The sequence below is a fragment of the Choloepus didactylus genome, chromosome 16 (assembly GCF_015220235.1).
Source record: "Choloepus didactylus isolate mChoDid1 chromosome 16, mChoDid1.pri, whole genome shotgun sequence".
NCBI lineage: Eukaryota > Metazoa > Chordata > Mammalia > Pilosa > Megalonychidae > Choloepus > Choloepus didactylus.
In genome coordinates, this window is record NC_051322.1 from 58,751,356 (window position 1) to 58,763,384 (window position 12,029).

The following is a 12,029-nucleotide window of genomic DNA, read 5'->3' on the forward strand; positions in this document are numbered from 1 at the left end:
AAATAGGCATTTATGTTGCGATCATTAAATATGAAGATGTCATATTTATGCATTATCATAATACACTTCAGACAGTCATTTCACACTCCTACAGAGTACATCTCTAAAAACACGTTTCTTTTAAATCAACAATTTTCTCAGTCAAGACCAGGGTCGATACAATCTAACAACACATACATCGAAAACCTTTCTTCTTGTCCAGGAAGGTTGTTTCCCTTGGGCATGCAGAATTCCAAAGAGGGGTTTGTGGGGAGGGGTGCACAGAGAGAACCACTTCTCCTCTCTAACAGAGCCAGCAGGAGAGTCCTTGGTTCTGGTGTGTGTCTTAATTTATCTTCCCCATAGGAAATGCCTAGGAGCCTACTCAGAAGTAAATACTCTTTGCTGGGACTGGAAGGAGGCAATTCCCATCTTTGCAGCCTGCATTTGGAGGCCCCTACTGCTTTGGAATAAGAAGCCTTTAGCATTCCTGGGAGGGTGGGCTCCTCCAGCAGGGAGGTTCCGTGATAAAATGGAAGAAGGGGTATTGGAAGAGACCATAAGCGTGACTTGCTTTTTCCCCACAGCAGGTACTAGATGGCTGGGCAATGCCTCCCCACTCTGCTTTTCCCTTCTTCCCAGAGAAGGGGAAATGGAAGCTGAAGGATAAGAGACCTGAACTAAATGGGAGAGACTGGGTTGGAAGAAATCAAATTGCCTGGCTTGCTGCAACTTGGCCCCGAAGTCTACACCCTTGACTGATGCTCACAACTCCCAAGAAACCGACTTCCAACTCATCAAATGAGGGCAGCCCAGACTGTGATTTCCTAGGCCACCCTCCCAAAGCTCCCAAGCTCTAGTCTGTCTCTACAGTTTTCCCTATTCTGGACTTTCAAATGAATGGAATTATATATGGTTTTTGAGACTTATGCTTCTTTAACTTAGAATAATATTTTCAAGGTCCACTCATGTTGTAGCACGTATCAGTGCTTCATTCCTTTTTATGGCCAAATAATATTCCATTGTATGGATGTACTACATTTTGTTTATCCATTCATCTCATAATGGACATTTGGGTTATTTCCAATTTCTGGCTATAATGAATAAGGGTGCTATGAACATTCAAGTACAAGTTTTTGTGTGGACATGTTTTCAACTCATAATTATAAGTATAAGCCTAGGAGTGAAACTGCTGTGTCATATGGTAACTCGATGTTTGTTTCAGGAACTGCCAGACTGTTTTCTAAAGCAGCTGCACCACTTTATATTCCCACAGGCACGTATGAACGTTCAAATTTCTCTGCATCCTCACTAACACTATAATAGCCATCCTAGTGGGTGTAAATCTCACTGTGGCTTTGACTTGCATTTTTCCAAGACATTTTCCCAACTACTGATACAGAGATCTATTCATGTGCTTATTGGCCACCTGCATATCTTCCTTGGAGAATTGTCTATTCAGATTCTTTGCCCATTTTTATTGGGTTATATGTCTATTAATGAACTGCAAGAGTTCTGTATATATTTTGGATACTAGACTCTTATCAGATATATGATTTGCAAATATTTTTTTCCCATTCTGTGGGTTTTTTCACTTTCTTGATGCTGTCCAATTTATCTATTTTTTTCTTTTGTTGCTCATGCTTTTGGTGTCATATTTAAGAATCCTTTGCCAAATCCAAAGTTGTGAAGAACTACCCTATGCTTTTTTCTAAGAGTTTTACAGTTTTTAGCTCTTATATTTAGGTCTTTGATCCATTTTGAGTTAATTTTTGTGTATGGTGTGAGGTAGAGCGTCCAACTTCATTCTTTCGTATGTGGATATCCAGTTGTCCCAGACCATTTGTTAAAATCACTATTATTTCCCCCGTCAATAAACAGTTACCCAATTATGTGGGTTAATTTCTGGAATCTCAATTCTATGTCATTGATTGGTCTGTATGTCTGTCCTCATGCCTGTACCACGCTGTCTTGAATACCAGTTCTTTGCAACAAGTTTTGAAATCAGGAAGTGTGAGTCCTCCTACTCCGTGTGTATTTTGGATTGCACTTTGAGGTTTATCGCCACTGGGCCTCTCCATCACTTTCTGAGTCTGTTATCTCCAACTTCAACCACCTTGGGTAGCTTCTGCCTATTATCGGCCCTGTTTGAACTCAGTCCCGCTCCCATCTGTTTTAGCTTTAGCTTTTGCAATTCAGTTATTCCATCATTTTTAGGGAATGTATCTGTACTTGTGTTTTCTGAAGTATTTTATTCAATGCCTTGCATTATAATTTTTTTAGAGAAGTTGTAGGTTTTCACAAAAATCATGCAGAAATATTGAGTTCCCATATACCCCCACCCTCCCTATACACAGTTTTCCCTACTGTTAACATTTTGCATTTAGTCTGGTACCTTTGTTACAGTTGATGAAAAAATATTATTCTGATTATACTATTAACATAGTATAGTCCATAGTTTACTTTAGGGTTCACTCTTTGTATTGTATAGTTCTATGGGTTTTCTTAAAATTTTTATTCTTATATATGCAACCTAAAATTTCCCATTTGAATCACTTTCAATGTACTTTTCAGTGAGGTCAATTATTCACAATGTTGTGCTACCATTTCCACCATCCATTACCAAAGCTTTTCCATCACCCCAAAGAGAAACTCTGTACCAATTAAGCATTAAGTGCCCATTGCCCACCCACACCTCTGCCACTAGTAATCTGTATCCTAATTCCTGACTCTATAGAAAAAGAAAGAAAAAAAAAAGAAAACCCTTTCCCAGTCTTTGCAAATTGGTCTGTGGAGTGTTCTCATTCACAGTTCAGCCATACCATGAGTTTAGGGAATACCAAAAGCGTAGGGTCCTCTCCAGTCTTTTCTGTGCATTTGTCTTGTCCTGGGCATCCACACATGGCCCTAGGAATTCCTCCGTTTACATGGATATGAAAGTCCCCTTGACCCTAGGAAACAGTGTTTCCTCATGGCCCCGTGCACTGCACTATATGTCCCACAGCTAGCAAAACTTTGCCCCAGGCAGTTGCAATTTGACTGTTTTCCTACAGCTTTCTAAAGGATAGCTCTGTGAACTGCCTCTAAATGCAGGGCAAGTTCTGGGCAAGTTCTGGAATGGTGGGCCTGCAACAAGAGTCCTGATTCTGTCCTTCAGACTGCCACCAAACAGAATGGCCCAGATATACGCATTCCCGTATGTGCACGAAGGTCACTCTGCTCCCTCGGAAAGGGGCCATGGACCGCACTGGGAGCCCAGGCCACTCCGCGCGGAACCAGGGAAGGGGTGGGGGAGGGGCCAATGAGGGCATCAGGAGATCTTACTGTTTTTAAGTTGCCTTTTTCTTGATTCAGCGCTCGCCCTGTTACTGCCATCCTTTAACTGTTTCCTGGAGCTTTGAGAAAGATATTTCTGCCAATTCTTGCTGGTTGTTCAAAGTTTCTGTGGGGGAGATAGAGGCCTGCAGCCTGTAGCGTCTCACTCCGCTGCCATCTTGATCAGGGCGGGGCCTCAGTGGGAATTTTTGAAGTGAATTTGCCTTTTTTTTTTTTTTTTTTCCAAACTTGTTTTTTCCAGATGGAGGCAAGACTCAAGTGGGATGGGGTTGTCTGCAGTGACAACAGATAAGATGATTTTGAAATTAATTATCCAGGAAGAGCTCATGAAGTTCTGGACAATGGCATGGGAATGCAAATGAGGACTGGATTCAAGAGGTATTTCCAAAGAAGCAATCACAGCATTCCACAAATAATTAAACATGATAAAAGAGTAATCAACTATGACTGAAGTTCCTAGTTTAAGAAACTGGGTAATAATTAACTGGGTATTAACTAACACAAGTATATTGGTATCCATGTCCTAATCCCTGGATCTGTGAATATGTTATGTTAAATGGCAAAAAGGAATTAAGGTTGAAGATGGAATTAAGGTTGTTTATTAACTAGCCTTAAAATAGGGAGATTATCCTGGATTATCTAGGTGGGCCCAAGGGTCCTTTAAAGCAAGCGCTGAATCAAGAAAAAGGCAACTTAAGTGGGAAGCAGAAGAGTCAGTGTCAGACTGATGCAAGGTGAGAAAAGACTCAACCAGCTGGCTTTGAAGACAAATGGGGCCATAAGCCAAGGAATGCAGGCAGCCTTTAGACATTGGAAAAGGCAAGGAAACAGATTCTCCACTAAAGCCTCCAGAAAGGAATGCAGCCCTTGATTTTAGCTCATTGAGAATGCATCAGACTTCTGACTTCCAGAACTGTAAGATAATAATTTGTGTTGTTTCAAGCCACTAAGCTTGTTATAATTTGTTACAGCAGCAATAGGACTCTAATACAATACTCTTGTCCTGTAAACATACATATTAAGAGCATATACCTTTCTGAACTTCATTTCAGTATGGTTTTGGTCATGGTCAGTAGACAAAGGCTGATTTAGTTCTCTATTTCTCTAACAAATTAGGGTTAACATCACTTACAAAAATCTCTCTCAAACTGTGTGCCAATGTTCCACTCAAGACATTAATTGGTATTTTGTGGTTAGAAGGGAGGGAGGCAGGAAGGAAGGGACAGCAAGCAATACTCTTAAATATATTAAAAAATGATGAATATTCATATTGATTTGAAAATCAGCCTTTCAGAAAATTGCCATATCTGAGAATCCAAGGACCTGGCATGAAGGGGCACCTAAGGCATGACCACATTACATTTGATGAGCACATTAGTGCAAGGGCAGCATTACCCAACATCTCACTGACATGTCGTCAACTCAGGGACTGATGGTCTCTGTTACCAGGCATGTCTTTTACTTTCATATATTCTGCTTATTATATTTTTGGCCCTTAAATAAAAAAATTATCAAATAGTTTTGTTACAAAGGGAAAAAACTACTAGCCAAATAAATGATCATCCTTCAGCAAGTAATTTATCTGAGAGATCATTTTTGGTGTTCTACTTTAATCCATGCATTCGCTCTATCTTACAAACTCCTTTTGGTGCTCTGTCAATGCACACTTTAAAAGTTTTCTTTGTCAAAGAAATTTGGGAAATGCTTTACACTATAAGACTTTCATATAATTTTAATCTATGTGATGGACGAATAACTCAATGATAAAAATATAAATCACATTTTCTAAAATGTCTTTATTTTTAAAACCTATATACAGCTTCAATTTAATAAAAAATAGTGCCATGAAATATCTAACTATACAGCATCAGAAATAAAAAACACAGTTAATTAGTGGTTATCCAAAATAAATTCACAATTTTAAAGCTGAAACAAATATGCTTTTTAAAAATAAACAATTAAAAGATTTTGTTTCAGGTGGTTTTCCTCCTAAACATCTCCAGATAGACTAAATTAATCTTTTGAACAGAACTAGATAACCTGAATAACTTCATAAATAAGGGCTTCTACTAACTTGATAAATAACTCCCTAAACATGCAATTACCGATGTACTCACACAACACTAAAAAAGCCAACTAAGTCAATGGTTTAAAATGTATACCTTTTGAAAGTGAAATCTATATCTGAGTTGTGACAGGAAATAAACTTTGTATAGCAAAAATGAGTCTTCCTGACTGATCGATTTTCTTTGTATCATATTTATCCTACTCAGACTACTTTCAGAAGAATCTTAGTACCGAAAGAATGTGAGGTGTTAAAATAAGAATGTCTTGGGCCTTTAGATAGAGGTATCTTCCATGTAAATAATCACAATGAAAGTCTTTTAAATGCAGACTCCTATTAATTCTATTTTTAGTTAAGATGAATGTCCTTGTTTCTCAAAGACAAGGTTGTTTCCTTTCCAATAATAAGAGATATGATGTACTGAGATCTATTTTCAAATGCCTGAAGATTCAAAACTCATGTATATTTCTATAAAGAAATATTTTCAAAAGATCAGAGTAAAGCATTATAAAATGATATTATATCATAAGTTTTATTAATGGTAAAATGTTTGCATTTATTTTAAAAAGCTTAGCTCTTGCTAAGCATATATTTTAACAAAAGCTAATAATAAGCAAGAATCATTTGACATAAACTACAGTCACAAACAAGACTAAATTTAATCCAACAGTGAAAGATTGAAACACTGGAAAAAGTACAAAGCAAAACACTACTATGAGTCAATAAAACTGCTTTCTATTACTGAATAGACTGCATTAGAATGACACAAGCATACTGAACTTAGAAAAACAATGTTGTGGATTCAGCCTAAGAAAGACTTGCATTAAGAATGACATGCAAGTTTTCATTTACTTAAAAAAAATTTTTTTTTTTAATTAACCATTTGAACAAAGGTTTCGTTTTCTCCCCATCTGAGGGGAAGACAACCTATGTTTACCAGGCAGAGCCTTCTTTCATTCTAAACAGCAAACTGTGTGAACTCTACCTCCTCTTCCCAGATGCTACTTATACATGTCTTTGCATAATAACTTAACACAGAATTACTTTTCTGGTAACAGTGTCATGGCCACAAATCAGTTTGTTTGTTTTTTTTTTTAATAAATATCAAGTGCAAATCTAGAAAACTTCCTTTAAAGAATTACCCAAAGCCAGCACACATGCAAGTATCACTATTACACAAGCTGAGTGATACTACTTTCAAACATGTATTACGATGATTCACATGCACCAAAGACTGCCTTCTATGTAATGGTTTGATGGTTATTGCCAAGTCAATAATTCTTTCAAGGCACTGAAGAATTATGCAGATGGATTTTCCAAAATATAATTAACAACTGCTTAAACTGTTAAAAAGCCCTGAGTCAGAACTTTCGATAGCTTCCTGAAATTACAGATCTCAGACAAAATGGCACATTTGTTTATTTTACAAGAAATTGCAAGACCATTTTGCTTTTTTGGAAGAAAGAAGTCACGTTTATGAAACAAAATCAAGTAAAATGTAGAGGAAAAGTAAAACACTCAGCAACATTATCTTTCTTAAACATTTTATACATGTCAACTATAGCATGTAGTCACAGATTTAGGCACAAATGTGACAAGTCACCTTTGTGTACCTACAGCCTAAATTCTCAAAAAAACAAAAATCTCAATTTTAACCTTAGATTTCGATTTCCTCCTTAACTCACAAATAAGAAATGCTGCTATGCATAATACTCTGACAGAAAAGGAGGTAGAAAATGCCAATGTAGCAACTTACAATTTTAATCAGTTCTACTATCTAGTTCAGATTTCAGTACTGCAGTTTTACCCACTCACTACTAACCAATTGTCAGCAAACTGAGGCTCAATCTAAAGGATTTTCCCCTCACTTTAGCAAAACAATGTACACGAGACAGCATTAAATAGTTTCCTTAAATTTAATGTTTTAAAGAAGTACAACTGTAATTATTAATACTGCTATAGTTTTATATATATTAAAGTTCCAAGTCTATATATGATTATCAAGTAATATCAGTAAGCATTCCTATCATAACATTCAAGCAAATGAAATTCGGTTGCCTTTTTGAGAGAAAAAAATATTTTGAAACTTTTACAAGTAGACAAAGAAAACACATTTTCAACAAGGCACACAATTTGTGAAAATCTATGATGTTCCCAATTTAGTACACATCAGAGCTAACCTTATTTTAATGTTTAAAATTTGTCTAGCTCCTCTTTGGCTCAAAATGAAGTAGCAAACCCTTCCAATTAATAGACTTTTAAAATCTGTTCAATCATGATTGTTATCAATACCTTAATTAAGGGGGGAGGAGAGGAGAAATGCTATCCTCCCCCAAATTTTAGGAACTTGATGTTTACAGTGACTTTGGATCCTGCAAACACAAGCTATTGAGATAATTCAGGTGTTTTTTATTTACGCATGGTCAAAATTCTATCCCCAAATTCATTTTACACAAATTATTACTATAAAACATTTTAGACACTCTAAGAACATAAGTGCTTTTCCTTTTGGATTAAAAAAAAAAAAGCACTGTAGCCTATAATTTACAAAGCAATTTGTCCACTATACACACTAAAAATTGATTGGTTGAAATACTCTATTATTGAATTAAATACATTCTGTCCACTTTCTGCTTTGTTGATATCTAAATGATCCTTTCTTCTCTACACTCAAATACTGACTTTTCTTTTTCCTATCTGATGCAATCCCACTGCCCTTCCTAACCTAACCTATCACTACTACTTCTCTTCATTCTTAAGTTTAATTCCTAGTCCAATTAAGAGTTTAGAATTCAGAATGAAAAAAGAACAGCAATTAGGCAATGCACAACTTAAGACAATACATTTCTACCATGGAAAAACGACCCAGCAAGCTTTGAAATACAGAAATTTGAAAAGGACATACCTTAAGCAGCATGCATTTCAATATGCTAAAATGGTCTCACATGCTAAAGCCATCAGAGATATAAGTTTTTAAAAAGTTATTTCCAACATTATCTATCAATGAATTTTATACTTCAGTAGATAGCTGGTCAATTTTCAATATTTAAAATTTAAAATATCATAAGCATAATTTGGCCAGCTAAATGAAATACTTGTCTAATTACAATATTACTACACTAATGCAAAATGATCTCTGGCAAAACCTTCTTGCTCCCAACAAAATTAAATATGTATGTAGTGCAAGCAGTAAGAATGTTAAATTATGTGAACCAAAGTTATGAGAATAGCACCATCTGTTAAGTAGGTGTGTTTTGAGTAACAAAGTCAAAAATCCTAGTTAGAAAAATAAAGGGGAAAATGTGGTAGGAGTGAGGAGGTATAGAGAGAGAATCCAAACACTAATGCATTAATGAAAACTCTTCTGAAATATTTGGAAAACATGATTTCAGTACCCGTGGATCCCTTTCTTTTGGTTATAGATTACTTCAAATATACAACCACTGTATGATAAATTTTGTGTGGGCTAAGATGCTGACCATTTTAGTCAATGTTGTATACCTAGCCTTTGAAGCATAGTAGTTGCCCAATAAATACTTTTCTGAAAGAATGCACATCAGTTATTTTTTTAAAAAATGATTCTAGGAAAAGTAAAAACTCTTGAGGTACAGGATAAAGAAATGATAATGAGAAATGTGACTAATTGGGAAAGTACTGCTAAGAGACATATAATGAGAGGTAGTAGTTTCACAGAACTGGAGGAAAGCCACTTAAATGATTAAGGCTTAATCTTATTTTCTCTCACAAGCCCCAAGTAAATTTAAAATCTTTTCAGGTGCTGGGAACCATGAATAGAGAAATATTTTCTATTCATAAAACAAATATCAAAGTGGTACAAATACAGAAAATCAACAAGAACTTGGCACTGAAATGATAGTGACTTTATGACTTTTGTAAGGGAAGTTTATAAGTTTTTATATTCTTAATATGGAGTAAATAATTATAATAGTCTAGCAGATGAAATTATCTTTTAGGGATATAAGTTTTAACACTCCAACCCAGAAGACAAATAAAAAGGATCATTTTAAGTAAAGGAGAGCTGCAGACTATGCAATTCTCTGGTTGGCGAAACTGTACATGAGTCAGTGAGGTTCTCACTCCCTGATCTACTGGAAAAGAGATGGATGGCCTTTGCCATGGAAAATCCTGATTTATGTTGTTTTCAAATCTGAAAGAAGATAGGTACTGTCTCTTTACATGAATATAATCAGTTAGGTATTCCACCTTTCTGTAACTTCAAAATATGGTTCAAAAATAGCCTCAGTGGTCCTTTATTAGATAACTGAATACAGTCAATACAAACTTCCAAATTTAAAATTTTAAAAAGTTACTGTTCTAAATGATAACAGTTACGAAGCTAAACACAATATATGGAACTGCCAAGACTACAAAATTAGACAGCAAAGCTCATCACTGATTTCACCAGTAATTGCCAAATGTAGGAGCAATTGAATAGTGAGAAACACTGTATTAGGAAGGCTAGAGACTCTGCACTTATTAATTTAGTTGTGGTAGCAGAAAAGCTGAAATAAGAAAAGCTAGCCAGATGCAACGGGAGAAAAATACAAAAAAGAATACTATCCTTAGGAGTACATTTATGCACAGTATATAGTAGACACTACTTTCGTAAACAGCTGATATTTTTATAATCTAGCAGCAATGAACCCTCAAACATTTATTTCTGTATGTATTTATCCTAGACGTTTTAAGATTTTACTCATTCAAAGGAGAGGAAATGGTTAGATTGCTCTAGAGCCAGATTATGTGTCAAAAATAAATCAGACATATTCCTGTAAATGTCCTAGTCCACTCTTGCTAAAGTATTTACATTAGGTTATTTACTATGTTTTGAATATTGCTGGAAGTTCAAACATCCTCATCTGTAGGTATAAGAAGAGACTTTTACTTATAGTAAGCCCGACTAGCTGAGCGAGAATCCAAGTCAGGTTTATGATGAATGTAGAACTGGTAACACTGTCAGAACTCATGGCAACAGATACGCAAAGCTTCTCCTCCTCAGATCACAGGGGATGTCAGGACATTGGAAAAGCTGAACAGCACACCTCAGAGGCAAAAGAGGGCAAGGCTACTTCATTTGCCAAACATCAAGCCCAGATAATAAGGAAAACTGAGGTACACTTTTCAGGGACATTTTTAAAAGGCTGGCTGAACAAAACGATGTATAAATTAACTTAAGAAAGGCTGTTAATGGTCAGTTTATAGGTACTCTTTTATTTGACACTTTTTCCCCTTCAATTCCCCATTGTGATGATGGCTTGTTTTTTCCTTTTTCATGTCTATCAGTCTTTTTGAAACTGGCAGTTTGATTCAAATTCATCAATTTTCCTTTTAAACCTAGAAAATAAGCTAAATGCAAAGTCATTCTCTCATTCTATTATTTCTGTTTACTCTAAGAATTCAGAAACAATTATTTGGATAATTTTGTTATCTTAAAAAGAAAATCCTCCCTTCAATATTTCCATTTAACTATGTGGAACTTGGAGTATAATTTCATCATTTAATATATGTGACATAATTGTTTAATTTGCCCCATTTCTGACTGCATGACTTTTCTGAGCACCAGTGTCAACTTATTGTGTAAAATCATGATAAACTGAAAAATCATAAGGAAGTACATCTTTCAAGGTCTAACAAATTTATAAACCATAAGAGAAAATTCAAAGGAAACAAAAAATAACAGGCGATCCTTAATGGTTTTCTTCTTAGGAGCTAAAACACCTATGAATTACATGGATTTGATGTTTCAAATAACAACAAAACAAAATACAGTTTCAAACACTGTTTTGTAGGGTGTTTTTGTTCTAGTACATTTACAGCCTAATTACACTCTAGTAAAGAAACTATGAAATTACTTCATTGGAACCTCCAACTCGCTGAAAAACATACTAAGATCTCATAACCAAATACTTCAGCTACCAAAACACAATGTGTTTTTTAGTTAATACAAAAGAATCCTTCGTTCAATAGCCTTGCGGCAAATAGGACATTCACTCATTCGGTCTCCACAGAGCTGGCATGTTCCATGGCCACAGAGGAAAATCATATTCTTTAGACGATCCAAACACACAGGGCACATTGTCTGTAATGTGAGATAGCAAAGTAATAAATGCTGAGACAATTTTATATTTTGAAACTGTAATTTGTGACAACTCTGTAACATCATTAGTTTTCTTTTGTTTTAGCCAAATAATCTCTTGTTGCTTTAAAAAACATTAAAAAAATATTTTTAAATAGTTAAAATGACATCCCTATAATATAAAGGAGAGTATAAACAGTACTACATAAAATAAATCCTACATAAAACAAATATTATATAAAACAAGATGCAAACACAAAAACATAACAGGAAATGGATGAAAATAGCCCCATTCCATCTGATTCAGATTCCTCAACTCTAGATGCTATTCTGCTCTTGTATGGAAATAACGTGATGTATCAGGCATATTGGGGGAGCAGGGTAGAGATGTCGCTAAGAACACCTGCTAGGCACTAGGCAAGATACTGTGTGATTGCAGCCTTGTTTTCACTCCCACTTTAAAATGAGGAAATGGAGACTCAGAGGAGTTAATGACTTCCCAGAGCTCTTGCTTTTAAACATCATGCTACACAGCATTATTGCCAATGTAGA

The 12,029-nt window shown here is 35.5% G+C and overlaps 1 protein-coding gene across 2 annotated transcripts in view; it reads right to left on the reverse strand.

The window, feature by feature from the left end:
* Positions 1-8,748: 8,748 nt before the first annotated feature.
* Positions 8,749-12,029, reverse strand: part of MIB1 (MIB E3 ubiquitin protein ligase 1) — a 154,361-nt gene continuing 151,080 nt past the window's right edge. For both annotated transcript variants that reach the window (XM_037805583.1, XM_037805582.1), the window contains exon 21: positions 8,749-11,480. In XM_037805583.1, the coding sequence (XP_037661511.1) occupies positions 11,340-11,480 (141 nt within the window). In that variant the 3' untranslated portion in view covers positions 8,749-11,339. The remainder of the gene's footprint in view (positions 11,481-12,029) is intronic.